Below are 16,611 nucleotides of genomic sequence, written 5' to 3'. Positions count from 1 at the left end.
CGAGGTTGTAATACGTGGAGACGGATTAAGGATGAGCACATGCAAAGAGCCTTGCGTGGTCATCGTGCCAACTATAATTATAGACTTATTTACACGTTACTTGTGGTGACAACTAAGATGCACGGATCATTGTCTACATTAACTGTCGCGCCAGAATTCATGAATGAATGGGAAAAATCTTTAACCAACTACTCTTAGCTTAGTTCTCCATTAAGGACAGATCAAAGCTCTTCTTTAATTGGCTACAAAGGTATAAAGCTTTTTTTTTTGAGTGTAAGTTAAGAGTTCAAATTCATTTTCTGCATTCTAAAAAATTCATTAAATAGAGACAAATATCCCTTATCAAAAAACTTCCAACAAACGTAAAATAAGACAATCTAGTCTATAGACTCAAAGAGAGAGAGAGAGAGAGAGAGAGAAAACAAAAAGAAAGTTTAGGGACTCAAATCCAAATAGAAGAGATCATATTGTGGAGTATCTCCATATCTCAATTTCTATTAGAGCTGTGTTCTTGTTAGTAGCTTCCTTGTTAGGGGTTTTTAAGGAAGGTCGTACGAGGTCAAAAAATCAGTGGAAACTGGAGAAGAGAACTGACGTCTGACTGCTTTCCTGGGCACTAGAAGTAAGGTTTCTCTTCTTTATCAGCTCTTCTGAAAACCGTATCAGTCCCTCTCGCACGTCATGTTGAGGGTTTAGACCTAAGCGCTTAGTGTATATATGGGGAAACTCAGCTTTTCTCAAGCGATGTATGTTGGATGATGACTAAAAAAATTGTTGTCCTCAATATCTTAGTCCTTGTCAAATTGATGATTGTTCATGGAATATGTTTGAGAGGACACATTTGGTTTAGAAAAGAAAAGAAAAGAAAAAAAAAGATCTCAAGCAATCCCGTTAATCAATTCAAATCTTCTAGTTTACCTATTGAACTTTCTTATGTCAATTTAGCATTGAAAATTTTTATCTCTTTGAATTATACGAGTTAACAAATTCAAAGTTATACCTAAATTGTAGAAGTAGACACCAAAAGGCGTTAAAATTACATTAATCGGTTTGAATTGGATAAACCAATTTGTGTGGCCTGTGATCCAAAATGGCCCATAAACCCAACAATTTACTTCATGAAGTAGATGTATCAAAAAAATTAAATTAGATAAAATATATCAAATCTATCTAGAGCTGAGGTGTGTTCCATCATCTCCATCTACTGAACTAATGCAGGAGGGGTTAATTTGAGGAAAGGTGTATGGTCCTTCTAATATTGCCCTGGTCATCCATCTATTTGCAGCTTCAGTGAAATGATTCCCATCCCAGTTCACAAACACCGAAGGATATGGACAAGAGGTTGTCAATGGATCGCCACATTCAGCTGTAAAGTTATAGTTGTAAGGGCCTCCACCTCTACAACAGGCTACAAAGTTTTTCCCATTGAAACCTGAATCAAGCTTCTTCACATTACTAAGCATTCAGAAAGCATATATAGCTAATGGTATCTCTAAATTTTGGTGATATCTGTAGAGTCGAATATCTCAAAAAGGGTCATGGACTCGATATTCAGGAACATGTTTTAAGGACCCAAAAAAAAATCAATGAAATGAACAGAGAAGAACGAATTAAATACCATATTCTTGCGCAGAATGATAGAGTTGTATGGTGGAATTGTAATAATCTACATAGATTACAGATGCATGAGGATGGTGATCTCGAATTTTATTCAACTCCTTTTGAAGCATATCGCTGTGGTAGATCAGAAGCTCATTCAACCATCCAATGCATCCTGTTATAGAAGAGTGATCTCTATTGAAACTCAAAGGTTGTGGTAAGCAACCAGCTGGGATCACTCCTGGGACCATTCTTGTCGTCATTCTGAGCTCGATGAGCTCCTGCATAATCAAAATTCAACTTAGGAATAGAAGGGTAAAATGCAAATTGCCATCCTACTGATTCAGAGCACCTGACACTTGTTTCAAAGCTCAGTTACGACAACCCCTCCCAATAGACACTCGGATAAAATGTTACCCATCATATGAAAGATTGATGTTGTTCCAACCTAGGACTCAAATTGTGAGAGGGAGATTTTTGAAGGTTATTTCACATTGGTTGTAGAAGGGGTAGGGTGATTGATTACAAATATAAAGAAAAGCCTTACCCCTTGAACTAGCTTTTGGGGTGAAAAAGCCCAATAGCACTCAATACAATCTGGCCAAAAAATACACTTAACCTGCTTTTAGAAACTCAACTAATTACTTCTTGCATCAAGGTTTAATAGCCCATGCATTACATGCAATGTATTCCTGTGAGAGATGGATAGTGAATATTATACAAGTTGAATAGAATATTATTATGATGGCTTATTCTTTCGCCTTTTCAAATCGTTTTGGTCTGACATATAAAACATAAGTTTGGAGTTAACATCTATATGAGCTGAATTTCAAAAAACATAAAGTGTTAAACGCATGTAATTGTGTTTAAATTAGGGCTGTTGACGACTCAAGTTGCTCGCAAGCCACTCACAAGCAACTCGAGTCACAGCTTGATAGAGGTCGGTCATACCAAACTCGAGCCGAACTTAGGTCAATCGTTAATATATACGAGTTGAGGTCGAATAGTCATTTCCTAGGCAGATAGTTTGACGAGCCACTCGAAAAGCTCGACTTCATATAAAATTATAAAAATGCCTTTGTATCAATTAAAATTTACAAGATTTCCTATTTTTATTACATTCCCCAATTCCCAAATCCCAAACTTCAAATTTTCAGAAACCCAATACCCATTTCCGCCTTGCACCACCACGCATCTCCACCACCACGTTCCAAACCCTAGCTCACTACCACCACCACCAATCACCAGTCACCAAACGATTAAAACCTGACAACAAGAAGTCGAGCTATCTGGAAGTCGCACATCACAGCCAAAGAATCAAACAGCATCCGGAAGTCAGACATATCGCAGCAATAGTCTTCCTTCGGCTCCAGCAGCAGTCGTCTTGGTTCGGTAGTCGCAGCGCGGGTGTTGATCTGACAGTCGCAGCGGTGGTCTTGGTCCGGCTCTGCTATCTTGGTTAGGCAACTCAAGTGGATAGCCTTTACCCACCCTATTTGTGGTGATTTTTCTTTTTCCTACTCTTCTTCGCATGCTGTTGGTTTAAAGAGCTCAACCGTTTGTTTGCTTCTCTATGTTTGGACTTGGAACAGATAATCTGTTCCCATGTTGTATAGTTCTTTAGCAATGATTAATGCTCTTGTGGTGTTGCACTATATAATCCATTCAAGTTCTACAGCTATAAATTTGATGCTCTTATAGTGTTCATATTTGACTCCATAATTTGTGCACATGCTTTGTAAGATGGAATTATTTCACTAATCAAAAGAAACTATCAACATGAACCATTCTTCCTTCCCAAAATTAAATTAAGATACAACTCTTTATATAGTTTTTAAGACCCATCACTCATGCACCATGTACTAGCTGGATAAAGATGCTCTGCTTTCCCAAATTTGTATGACTTGTGCATTAAAGATTTTTTGTATTTTAGAAAAAGATTCATTCTCCAAACATAAAGGAGTTGCAAGGAAAACTGGAAATTAAGAAACTTTTTCTCTTTTACAATGAAATTTCATTTTGTGTTACTTAAACCCCAAATGCTAGTAAAAAACTTTAATGAAGTAAATTAGAATCTATATAAAACAAAATCAGCACAAACTAAAACAAGATGCAGCTTTGGACAGGTATGGGCCGTATGGCAAATAATATGTTGTCAAAAACAATCTTCTCTTTTTGGTGATTAAAGAGTGAAATATTGGGATCAAGAAAGTCATATGCTCAGTTCAACATCTCCCCTATAGAATGCGATTATGAACCCAAATGCTAGTGAAAAAACATTTAATGGAATAAATTAGAATCTAAATAAAACAAAATCAACAAAAATAAACAATAATGAACCTGTAGATAGGTTTGTGTTTGGACATGTTCGTTGTAATGCCTAAATCAAATGAAAATTACTAAATAGTAGCACTGCTACTATAATTTTGGAATTGTTGAGAGTTAGTATTTGCTTATTCATACCTACCAGTAAACCAATGCTAGCAAAATGTTAGCAAAACCTGCTTCTAGTGCGGAATTCACTGAGATAGAAGTACATTCAGTTTATCCTATCAGTTAAAGCTTATGGATTTCTTTGAAGATTCCTAATTTGGCTTGGTCTGATGTCCCACAGGATTGTGCTTCTTATTGTGATTAGGGCTAGTTAATAAAAGTGAAATGAAGTGAAAAGTAGAAACCAATAGTAGAAGAGTTGAGTTGGGACTACCTTGAGTTTATTTTTGCGACTTGAAGCTATAATGTTGCCCGAGAACTTGAAGCTATAATGACTTTGATTGAACTACAAGAACTTTCCAAAACTTAAGCATAACCTTGTTTGGCTTTCTATATTCACATGAGAGCTATTTTTTTTTTTTAAATGTATGCTGCTCATGGTATTAAGACCTAAATGCCTTTAATTTGAAAGTTTCTTGGCTACTTTTTTGGTCCTTTTCTTGGCTAGTTTGCAGCTGCATTTAAGGCTATTGTTTGCTGGTTTTTTGGGCTATTTCTTGGCTGCTAGTTGTGGTTTTTTTTTGCTAAATTGCTGGCTTATGCTGAGTTGCTGGTTTTTTTGCTACTTAATAGACCGACAATGTTGAAGAGGTTTTGTTTGTCTTTGTTGCTGTTTCATTGTGGTTCATATGGATGGTTTTTGGCTGTTGTTTGTTCCCTTTTCTTGGCTAGTTTTTAGTTGTGTTTAAAGCTATTTTTTGCTAGTTTTTTTAACTATTGTTTGCTGGTTTTTTATGTTGAATTTCTCAATCAATGGACTGGATTTTTGACATTTTTGGCTGCTTTTTTGCGTTTTCACTCGCTGGTTTCTTTTGCTTCTTAATATAGTTCATGTTGAAGTGCTTATGCATCAAAGACTGGCTTGTTGGTAAAGTGTTGAAGACACTATTTAGATTTGAACCTTGTTGGTGGCTTACTATACTTTGATTCCTTGTGTGACAATGGTTTAACATTTCAAGTGTTGAACATCTAGATTTTTATATGTTATAAGTTTATGATTGTATTTGTGGATAATTTTTATGTGGCTATTATTATGCTCAAATTTTATCTAGAAGATGCGGACAAAAATGCTATTTTCTAGCCTAAATTTCTAGAAAGTTGAGGTGATTTCGAGCTGGATCTTGAGCGAGAAAATCAAGTGAAAATGTAGCTGATTTCGAGCTTCTCGTGAGTCAGAGTATCAAGCAAAAGTCGAGCTGCTCATGAACCAAAAACCGAGTTAAACTCGCGAGCAAAAACGAGTTGAGTTCGAACTTTCCTCTTCCTAAATCGAGTCAAACTCGAGCTTCATTTTTTTAGCTCGATGAGCTCGAGTTTGAATTCGAACTCACACATTAACAAGTCCAACTCAGTCCGAGAAGTTTAGAACTTGACTTGTTTGCAGCCCCAAGTTTAAACTGAGAAAATATTTGATAGAAGGTAATATTTCCATGTGACTGAATAGACTCCAGTGATGTAATTTAATCAGTTCTATGATGGATTCTCACAATGACAGCCGCAGCCTGCCTTGAACAACTAGGGGTACCAGCGATTGAATTTCTTCCCTGTTTATTCCTCCAAAGTATTGATGGTTATAATCATTTGCTCCAAATGGTCCAAAAATAACCAATGAGCGTTGCATAAGGTCATTGCAGCCTGCAAATGGATTTTGATAACCTTAGTATTAGTCAAACTATGTAAGAGAATTCAAACATTTTGAGGAAAAGAATTACATGCTGATCGACGAATTCCTGCAAGCACACAGGGTCATAGTCATAATTTATCTAGAGTATTCCATGGTCAAACCCGCAGGGATAAATTAATTTTGTACTTTAATTATTCCAATAAAATAACAAAATTTAAATTAAAAAAATTGTATTTTCTAACTAAGAAATAAAAGAATAATCAATGCAAATAAAGTAGTGGTGAGAAAATAATAGACGCGAGCTTAGGGTTTCATGTTTTAATCCATAATTTGAATCAATTATCCAGTTAATTTCTCAATAAACCATGAACACATCACACGACTATATTATAGACCACCTCTCAATGCATCTAAAGTTTGTTTAATTAAATCCTATGTCTCTCTCGAGATAGCAAGTATTCAATTAAACCTTTTAAGAATTTTGGTGATTTAAGTACGTCATACAAATCCTAACCTACTCTCGTGATTAGACTAAATATGTTTATTTATCTAGTGCATGGTTGTATATCCCTTCTCAACTCAATACAAACCCTAAAAGCATGCCTATGATGGCCAATCACAAACATGTAATTAAATTAAGATAAATAAGCAATAGCAAAAGACAAGAAACTAAATTAGAAGAATTAATCAAATTCCTTCATACAAACCTTAATCCTAGAGACAATTTAGTTCAACATGCTTTAAAAATTAAAACCACGAATTCAAAGAGTTGCTACAAAGATAAGAAAAAGAGTAAGAAAACTTCTCAATTGCTCTTTACAGTTTCTTAAAGTAGTATTTGAAACGGGGTAGGATTGGGCTTATTAAAGCTGAAAAACGTCAATTTCATGCGCCGGAGTTCTTTTGGATGACTTGGCCAGAACAACTCCAGCGTGAGCATCGGCACAAAGGATTGAAGATCCGCAAATGGATCACTTCGAATCCGCACATGGATCCACTTCAAGGCCAAAAATCTCCATCATCGAGGTCGACTTGACTGAAAATCTTCAACTTTATCACTCAAACACACTTACTATAATCAATTATATAATTCAGTAGCTGAGTTGGTTTGCCTAGCCATTTAGGAAAGATTTAGTTCTCACGATCATGTATAGAAAGAGAGATGGTACTGATATTAGGAAACTTGAACATTTTTTGTAGTAAGCACTTGGATATCCATCGATATGCGACCTTGGTTAAGTGATTGGCATCCCAGTTAATATTTGCCAAGTATGCATTTTGCCTAATATTTTGTATATATTTTGGATGGATTGTGATGGAATTAGGCTTAAAATGATGATGAGAATGCCTATTTTGATGATTAGGTGATAACTAATTGATGTAGTAAACAAAGTGTGAAAAATTGTTCGAAAGTGGGCAGATTTATTTGTTAAATGGGTAAAATACCAAAAAAATCCTTGTAATTTGATAAATGTTTAATTTCACTTCTTTTAGTTTGGAAATCTACACTATAACTGTCTATGGTTTTGACTAAATTAAAAATTGGATAGAAAACATCTAATCGAACGATTTGTATGAAATATCAATATTGCCCCTACTCTACATGAAATATTTTTCATTCAATTTTTAATTTAGTCGAAATCACAGAGAGATATAGTGTAGTTTTCTAAATCAAAGAAAGTTAAATTGAATATTCGACAAACCATAGGGAGTTCATTTATATAGAAACAATATTGACATTTTATATATAACTATTAAATTGGATGCTTTCCGTCCAATTTTTAATTTAGTTGAAACTATAGAGAGTTATAATATAGGTTTCCATACCAGAGAGAGTTAAATTGAACATTTAACAAATAACAAAGAGTTTTTTGATATTTTTGGTGACAAAAAGGCAAAATATACGATGCTGGACACTTGATATCGGAAAAAATATACGGCGCTAAATAAAGGGAGTCAATCCCGATAGTACACTAGATACTCGTCTGAAAGTTTAGAAGAAAAGGTTATTAAGCATTATATGGCACCGAATAGTGAAAATTACATCAGATACTGAATCGGATACTTGAACGGGAAAATTTCATAAATTGTGCAAGTTGTCCAACTTATGGCCTGCGTTTCATCAAATTGATATTGCAACTCAATATCCTTTCGGGAGGTGATATTGGCACTTTCACATTAATTAATGGCACTATTTTCAACTTTTCTTATGGTATAAAACTTTTATGAGGGGGAAAAAACAAATTAACGTCACACAAGGAGAAGCTACTGCCCTATACAAGCCTACTAAAAAGAGAAAAACAAACCCAAATCTAAAAACAACATACAAAGTACTCCAATATTTTACCTTAATCTTATATGGGAAGACATACCGTGGCTATAAATGAATGAGAGTTAAAAAAGTATTTTCATTTCTTTACATGACTTAGAATAAAACCAATGAGAGTGCCAACCACAAATATGGAAGTGTTAATATCAATTCCCTTCCCCAGATCCCCCTTCACTTTATAAAGATCCAAAGCTGAAGCTCATCTTAGGCTGTACCTAATGAGCACTTAGGCAGACGCAATATACGTTTCGAAACATTGTAATGATGCTGAGACAAATGAAACATCGTAATAAATAAGGGTTTTATGTATGTTATTTGATATTTTTCTATTGTAGAGAAATGGTTCTTGAGATTGGTACGGTGTTCTACCTATCTTAACAAAAGAAAATTTCAGAGATGCAAACAATGAGGGAACCGAAAAGCATAACCTACTTGCTCTGACGAACAACACGCTTTTAGCATAAACACATAGCGTTGACGAGATAAAAACTACAAAAGGAAGTTCTTCTGAGAAAAGATGTATGCACATATTGTTTGGAATACTAGTTAGGAATATAGGAATATGACACACGTTGTGAAAGTTGTAGATCACTCTTAATCATTTTCAATTTCTTTTTTGTGATAACCATGCAACAATATCATGCATCAATAATATATTATCTGTAATGGCTCTACCTTTGAGGCGTGCATTCTGCCTACTACTAATTAATTGAGGCAGCACCTTCTTCGTTCTCGCTGTCAAAATTAATTTTAGAATCGAGCTTGTCTGATGACGTTGCAGAAGGATATTGGTCTGTGCTCATGCATGGTGGAAGGATTTTGGACTTCTGGAATCAAAGAGATAATATGGTACTACTCAAAGGAGGGTGTAAAAACTCAGTATCAAAACAGTGCTTAAAGCCTTTATTGACATGAGACTATACGATAACCCAATTTGTGGTAAAAATTCTACTGGAAATCCATCTGGGTCTTTGCTTCTTGGAGAACCAAAGCAGAATGTTCACAAAAATGTTGTTCTATCAAGTATAATCTTCATAAAAAAAAGTAGGGCCATCACGTTGGATAGAGGCTGAGATTTATGCATATTATGGACATCGGTCATCAATCATCATATTAATTTCAACATGAAGGCACTCGACATCATGGTGTCAAACATTTTCACAACCGAGCATACCACAGTACAAGGATCCTTTGATAAACGGTTGGAGCGGAAATTGGCATGGACTTCCAAAATTATTGACTGTAACGTGGCCTCAGTATTACTGCTTTTTTTTTTTGAGAGGGGGGGGGGGGGGGGGGCGGGGATTTGAAAATTACATTTACTTACCAAATGTTTTTGAGGCACAAAGATAACTAATTAAATTCGTCTTAATGGTAGTCGAGGACATATTCAGACGCAGTTGTCTAGCAATTGAGGAAGTTATTAGTAGTCTCCCCATTAAGGCTCTGGAAAAGGCAAAAGAAAAGGAGAAATCTCCAGACATTTCAGGGGCTGGTGAAAAAATGCAATGCTCATTAAGATGTTATTTCCTCCATCCCACTTTGATGAAGATGTTTTTCTTTTTTATCTATCTCAAATTATAGTTTACCTTCCAATTCAAGAATATAGTTAACTTTTAACTTCTCTACAATATCCTTATTTAATATACTTCGTTATTAGTAAATATAACTTATCTTATTTAATACAGTCAACTTTTTTACCAATAATTGATTTGATATATGTCTTGAATGGTACATTATACCAACATTATTATTGTTATAATTAATGCAATGATACAGTAATTGGGGATACTCCTAATATTAATGTAAAGGTATTTTAGAAAACATTATAATAGATTTGTTTTTCCAACAAAATAAACTAATTTTTTTAAGTTGTGTGAAAAAAAAATTAAAACTATCAAACTGGGATAGAAGGAATAATTGGCAAGTGGATTCAATCATTATACATGGACAAAATTCTCGTGCACTAAGCACTCAACTCTACCGTGTTAAACCTATGTAAGGCTACTAGCTAAAATACCAGCTAATTGATTAGTCAAACCAGAATAGCATCTTTAAACTTACCAGCTAATTGATTAAACTTACTAATTTCACTTGGTATTAAAATTCGCACGTTGAAAAATGCATATATGACGGACAAAGCAATTCAACAAAAATTTATTGAAAAAAAAGTGCTATTACAAGAGCTCGTATAGTAACATATATACATAAATCTACTTCGCTTGCAACTGAGCAAATGATAAAACACTTGCCAACAAAATAATAGAACTAATGATCTGACAATGAACAGTACAAAAGTTGGAAAAAAAAAAAAAGAGGAAGCCCTAAAAAATTAATTGATGTTGGCTAAAAAATATGCAGCAGAAGCACAAATAATTCCACACCACTTGTTGAGTAAAATATGGAGCCTTTTGATTGGGAATGAAAAGGAAATATGGAGCCTTTAGGTATCATTTTGCCTCCCAAATTGAAGGCTCTTACAAACCACATATTTATGGATAGGCTTATCCAACCAATCAAAAAGTAGAAACGCCAACCACAAACCACATAAACTAAATAAATAACAATTTAATGTGGTTTAAAATTTTGCTACCAAGTGATAAAAAGGGACATCTCACAAAATCTAAGCTAATCTTAAAGCAAAAGTCCTCCTGAACTAGTGGATGCAAGCGGACAGATTGTATTGATAGGAGGAGTAGAATATGGTCCTTGAAGTATGCCCTGAGCTACCAATTGGTAGGCAGCTTCGGTCAAGTGCAAACCGTCCCAGGTAACATACAAAGACGGATCCTTGCAAGGAGTTGCTGGTAGGTAGCCACAAGGAATTGAGGTATTACAATTGTACGGGCCTCCTGTTCCGCAGCAAGCCCTTAGAGCTTCTCCTCTAAATCCTGTAGCAACGATTGAGATATCAATATATGTTCCAGTTTCGGGATTATAAGAGCAAAAGAACAACGTATGAGCTTTGTTTGTGATAATTATAAAATAAAAAGAAAAAGAAAAAGAAATGGCTTATCGAAATTAGTAGAACCGACATTCTATTACCGTTTTTTTACCATGATCGACCTAAATTGCTCAAGATAACGTGGTCCAGATCCGTACTGTCTATTTTAAAATTTGTAATAATTATTTGCAAAAGTCTAGATGTTTACTGTCCAGATTAGATTGAAAAGAAAACAAGAAAAAGGAAAAAAGGCTGTATCAAGGATTAAAATGTTTGGCTAACATTGCAGCTTTGATTCTTTTCATTATTGTCAAACTCCATTGACTAAATTTTGTCACCCTATATTATCACGGAACGTTGTGGTAATTCATCCAAATTGTTAGGCCAAGGCTTCTTTTGCCTTCATTCTCCATCGTTATGTATTATGATACGAGACTAGCAATGGATAGGAAGGAGAAAAAGAATCCAAGGCAAAAGTAAAATGTAAATCAAGTTGAAAAAATGGAGAAATACCATATTTGTTTGGGGAACGATAAAATCTCATTGCAGCATTGTAGTAATCGGCATAGATTATGGTGGCATGAGGATGAAGTTTTCTGATGCGATTAAGTTCTTTCTGCAGCAATCTGTTATGATATTTGGCTAAATCATTTAACCAGTTTATGCAACCAGTATCCGTGTCGTAGTCATGCTGGCTGGAGCTTTGAAAATAGGTCAGATAGGAAGCCAAGCATCCAATTGGAAAGTTCCCAGGAACCACCAATGTCACAGCTCCTAGCTTAATCAATTCCTGCATTATTACCTTGAAATTGCTCGTTCACAAAGCTTTGACAACAAAAATAAAAAATTAATGGATGAATTTTAAAATAACATCGCTGGAGTATTTTTTTTTTTTTTTTTTTAAATACATGTGATGTAGTTGTCAAGAATTACAGTCTTATTAGTTTATGTGATTCTGCTAAAAAAGAAGAAGAATAATAAGAAAAAGAATATTAGACCAGTGGTCAACGAATTTCAGGTTTTAATTTACCTCGATAGCTGAAGCGATCTCGCGCACAACACCGGGAACATATGGTTTGACCTCATCTGGTTTTATTCCACCAAGAAGTGCAGCGTTGTAATCATCGCCCCCAATCTCTCCCATAAGAACAAACGAGCTTTGAAGAAATTCCCTGCTGCAATCTGTTCATCATGTACATATTTGATTTAGAATCATGCCTGGTATTACTACTACCTTGCTTTTTCTTCTTCTTTTTTTTTTCTTAAGTTGAGATTTCAGGATTTACAGATTATGAGTTCTATTCCCCATTCTCCCTCCGACTTCTTAAATTCCATCCTTTCCCAACTAAAAGGAAAAATTGAAGAAAAAAAAAAAAGATTGGACATTTCACATTTAACAGTTGCTGGTTTACAACTATACTTAGGGTCCGTTTGGGATTGCGATAATTTATTGAAAAGTATTTCTCTAATAGAGTTTTTAACAAAGTACTTATCAACTGTTTAAGTGCTTTTAAATATATTATTTAGTAACCTAATTCAGTAAGTACTTATTGTATTAGATAATATGTAATTTGAAAGTTTTTAAAAGTGTTTATCTTTTTATTTGGTTCATAATATAGGATAAGATGATTAAATTTAATATTTTATTTTTTAAATCACAAAAGTTACTTTAAAAGCATCAAATTTGAACTTGTATTTTTAACACCAAAAGCTCCGCTCCTTGTTTTATGGGATGATATTTACCAACTCTTTAAAAATACTTTTAGCACCTAAGAGTATTTTTTCACTATAAGCATTGCTACCCGAAACGGGGCGTTACTCCTATACTATGGGAAAAAGAAAATAGGTCCAAAGGGATCATTAAGAATCCAGATAGGATTAAACCATCTCAGGGTCATTAAGAAGAATTCAGAAAGAACTAAACTGCCTCAGCACCAAGGCACCATTGGATTTGAGAAGCTAGAGGTCCTTGGCATTTAATGCTAGCAAGGGTAGTTGATCCCTCAACCAACACCCTAAGAGGGACTTAAAGGCTTTCTTGGTGACTATTGAAGCAATGGTCCGGTAGTTTACCTCACACCTGTTCGTTCGTTTGTTTGTATTCTAATGGCACAGAAAACACTACAAAATTTCCACTCCTATATTCACACTCCATTTTGCCCGCTATACGGTATGTACGACTCATTAATTTACTTACCTGAAGAGTTGCTGCTGCATAGAGACGGCAATATATCTTTGAACCACCTTAACTGTGTTCCCAGTGACACATTCGTTGAAAGATCCTGCAGTCCCATTTCCAGGAAAAATGAATTGTTAAGTGCTGTAGCTCCTGATACAGCGAAATTCACGCCTTGTCGAAAATCCGTACTTTCATCTCTCCAAAGGTATGCTGGTACTAACGGAAGCCCAAAACTCTCAGCTAAAAGGCCAGAACATTTGATCAATGAATTAAAGTGCAATCAAAATGATGAAACGTACATGAATTTAAGGTTGCTTTAGGGTCTGAGATGATGAGAATTGAAGACCTGTTTAGAAACACGAAAGCAAAATCTGTCTGATGGAAAAAAAAAAAAAAACGAGAGCAAAATCTGTATAAATAGTACATCTTTATTATAACTTAAATGTGTGATGCGCTTATCTCTTTCTCTTTTTCTCTGCGTTCGTACCAATAAAATCAATGATGAGACGGCCATCGCAGCAACGACCGGTAGGGTGTTTAAAGAAGGTTTCCCCGTACGGTGGTCGATAACAGTGGGTAGGATTATCGGGCGGGAAGAGCTGGACTAAGTTGCCAGTATCAGTGAGGGAATCCCCAAAGCCGATGATGGATTTGTAGCATGATCCAGCTGATGCTCTTGCTGAAGTAGATAATTTCAAGAAAGAAAGAACGAGTATTGCTAATGCAGGTGTTAGTAATTGGATAGAAGATGAAGCGGCCATGTTTTACTAGTAATAATTAATGGTGAAGGAAGGATCTGAAGGTTAAAGAAGCCAAAATATTCCGCAATATGAAGTCAAAGGCTGCGAGTCTTTTAGATGGCCCTTTGTGCGGATTTTCTTGCAGCAGCGGCCATTAATTAGCGAATCCCACATACCAGTGGAACTTTTGTAGCGTCCTCTATAAATCACTTGACAAGCACGTGACAGGTACATGTAATCACACCCTTAGATTACTCCGTTTGAAGACAACACCGGCGTCGATTTCAACATAACTGTAAAGGTGTTCTTCTGATTGACCCGTAATAAACGTGGCTCTGTCCTTTTGCAAACTGCATATTTATTAAAGAAATTGGGAGATGAAAGGGAAAAAAAGCTAGCATCATTAGCTATTTTTCAAGTTAAAAGAGCTTCTTTAAGAATTGCTTGATTATAATTGTGCAAAAGAGATCAAATGGTTAAATTACATCCCAAAACAACGTGTTTGTTCATGGTTCAACAAAATTCTTTTGGTATTTTTTTGTGAGTTGAATAATTTATTGGAATATTAATTAGATTCTTGGGAAAGAACTGATGTTGGTTTCCATGAGGTTTACTAGATCAGTAAAAGATTTTTTTCAAAGTAATGTTTTTTTTTTTATTTCAAAAGAATCTATTCTTTTTTATGTTGGTGGGAAGGATTATTGTAGCCTAGTCAGGCGAAACACTAAAAGCGACTAAAACAAAAAGAATTCCAGAGAAGATCTTTAAGGAAGAGAATTTCAATCATCCAAAATCACCAAAAACAGAGTTCTCATTTTTAAATCCATATCCAATTCATCAAAAAATTCAGCAAATTAATCCAAACTCATTAAATTCACAAAATAGAAATATCATACATGCGCAGAAAGGGACGTCTGACTTCACAGATTACCAGTTCAAAAAGAACACGTGATGATGATTATTAATGCAGTGGGCAAAACTTGTCTCCTGACAATAATGTTTGCTGGACTTGGCCATCGTGCACTGACTTTTCCCAAAGGACAGAAAAATTTGGATGGCTCCAAGTCCAACCAAAAGCACCAATGTTATTACGTGTCCCAATGTGCGAAAGGAACAAATTGATTTTAGCCACTCGTTTGGTAGATTTCGTATTGTCATCAATCAATTAATTTCTCTGTAGTTCAATGAACTGGACAAGCTATTAGCATCGACACAACGAACAAGACAGAGTAATATTTCTAGAGCAAGTAGAGAAGGAAGCAAATATAGTAATAAACATCAACAATCAAGCTGGTTTCCGATACATTATTGGACATCATAAATAAAGATTACTCTTATATACGTTAACAATGTATACATTTTCAATATTGAATGCATGACATATAATCTAAATTTGAATTTGAAATTCAAATTTTATATACATATCATGCATCAAACTACAATAGTGTATACACTATTATTGCATGTAAGATTAATTTCATAAATAAACATATTTAAAAAATGATGAAAATTATCATTGGGAAAATTTGCTTGAGCCTTGAGTTTGAAGTCTAAAGGAGCTTTGCTGTAGTGGAGGCTCGAAATCTGAAAATTACCAAAGGAGCGGCAGGAGCCCTGTTGGAGAGCAGCTGTGGTGGAGGAGTTAGGGTTAAGCTGGTATTGTTTGTTTGTTGGATTTGTCTAATTTTTTCAGAATTTTTTTTCTCTTTTTCGGTTTTTTACTCAGTCGACTGGTCAAGAGTTAACGTTTTCAAAAGATTAGGCAAAAAGGGAGGAAAAACCCGAGATTAATCCAATTCTGTTGGTTCACCGATCAAACCCAGATTTTGACTAGATTTAACCGAGTTTATAAACGTCGAATACTTGAGCCGACTCAGACCGGCTGCCTAATCGGCTCCTGATTTGATTTGCTGGTTCAGTTCAAGCCAGAGAGCATTGGTGTACATTAATATATATGATTAGAATATTAAGCACTTAAACTTAAAAAGCTTTGATCCAGCATTCAAGGTTTAAACTTCAAAATTGAGAAATCTTGATTTTAAATCTCGCTAAATGTTAGTTTTGCTTAACTATATGTTAAACTTTGTCCTAGTATTTATTGGACGCTAGTAGCAATGTTGTCTAATCATAGTTCGCATATATTGACCTCCCACTATTTGAGGACTTTTGCTCAAATGCCGTTGAAGTATAATATTTATATATTGATCCTACCATTCTGGGTTTACTGTAATAAATAAGGGTTTTATGTATGTTATTTGATAATTTTCTATTATAGAGAAATGGTTCTGGAGATTGGTACGGTGTTCTACATATCTTAATAAAAGAAAATTTCAAAGATGCAAATAATGAGGGAACTGAAAAGCATAACCTACTTGCTTCGACCAGCAACACGCTTTTAGTATAAACACATGGCGTAGACGAGACGAAAAATACAAAAGCAAGTTATTCTAAGAAAATATGTAAGAATGGCAATGGCCGGGGGCGGCTGCCCACTAATTCCGGTCGCCACACTCCGCTTCCCCCGCAGGGCTATAAAAAATTATCATACAATTTTATTATAGTTAAATTTTAGCGAATAATCAAGTACTAAAATATCAACACATCACTAAATTATTATCCATTGTAATTTCATAATTGAAACTCATAAAAACAATCAAATAAAAGTTATTTGAATACAATCCAACGTGACGAAACAAATACAAT

General features: G+C 34.9%; 2 protein-coding genes and 1 long non-coding RNA gene across 6 annotated transcripts; 1 reads left to right on the top strand and 2 right to left on the bottom strand.

The window, feature by feature from the left end:
- Positions 1-1,166: 1,166 nt before the first annotated feature.
- On the bottom strand, positions 1,167-1,862 carry LOC113723925 (GDSL esterase/lipase At1g28600-like). Its single transcript, XM_027246886.1, has 2 exons — positions 1,619-1,862; positions 1,167-1,432 (listed from the first exon to the last, which is right to left on the bottom strand). Exons 1-2 carry the CDS (start codon positions 1,860-1,862, stop codon positions 1,167-1,169), a joined length of 510 nt encoding a protein of 169 aa, XP_027102687.1.
- A 759-nt stretch (positions 1,863-2,621) lies between these two features.
- LOC113726130 (uncharacterized) lies at positions 2,622-5,607 on the top strand. The gene is made up of 2 exons (XR_011839016.1): positions 2,622-3,100; positions 4,921-5,607. It is a non-coding gene; the product is annotated as an uncharacterized lncRNA (long non-coding RNA).
- A 4,825-nt stretch (positions 5,608-10,432) lies between these two features.
- LOC113726128 (sinapine esterase-like) lies at positions 10,433-14,233 on the bottom strand. 4 transcript variants are annotated; one of them, XM_027249670.2, is made up of 6 exons: positions 13,656-14,233; positions 13,468-13,491; positions 13,187-13,384; positions 12,020-12,171; positions 11,503-11,779; positions 10,433-10,936 (listed from the first exon to the last, which is right to left on the bottom strand). In XM_027249670.2, exons 1-6 carry the CDS (start codon positions 13,927-13,929, stop codon positions 10,680-10,682), a joined length of 1,182 nt encoding a protein of 393 aa, XP_027105471.1. In that variant the 5' UTR covers positions 13,930-14,233; the 3' UTR covers positions 10,433-10,679. The 4 variants fall into 4 exon arrangements, with proteins under 4 accessions (XP_027105471.1, XP_027105472.1, XP_027105470.1 ...); XM_027249671.2 differs by having other exon boundaries at positions 13,187-13,378; XM_027249669.2 differs by lacking the exon at positions 13,468-13,491 and having other exon boundaries at positions 13,187-13,408; positions 13,656-14,231.
- Positions 14,234-16,611: the final 2,378 nt, after the last annotated feature.

Source organism: Coffea arabica, chromosome 2c (genome assembly GCF_036785885.1).
Source record: "Coffea arabica cultivar ET-39 chromosome 2c, Coffea Arabica ET-39 HiFi, whole genome shotgun sequence".
Lineage (NCBI taxonomy): Eukaryota > Viridiplantae > Streptophyta > Magnoliopsida > Gentianales > Rubiaceae > Coffea > Coffea arabica.
Note: the sequence above shows the minus strand (reverse complement) of the source record. Positions and strands in the feature narration are given on the sequence as shown.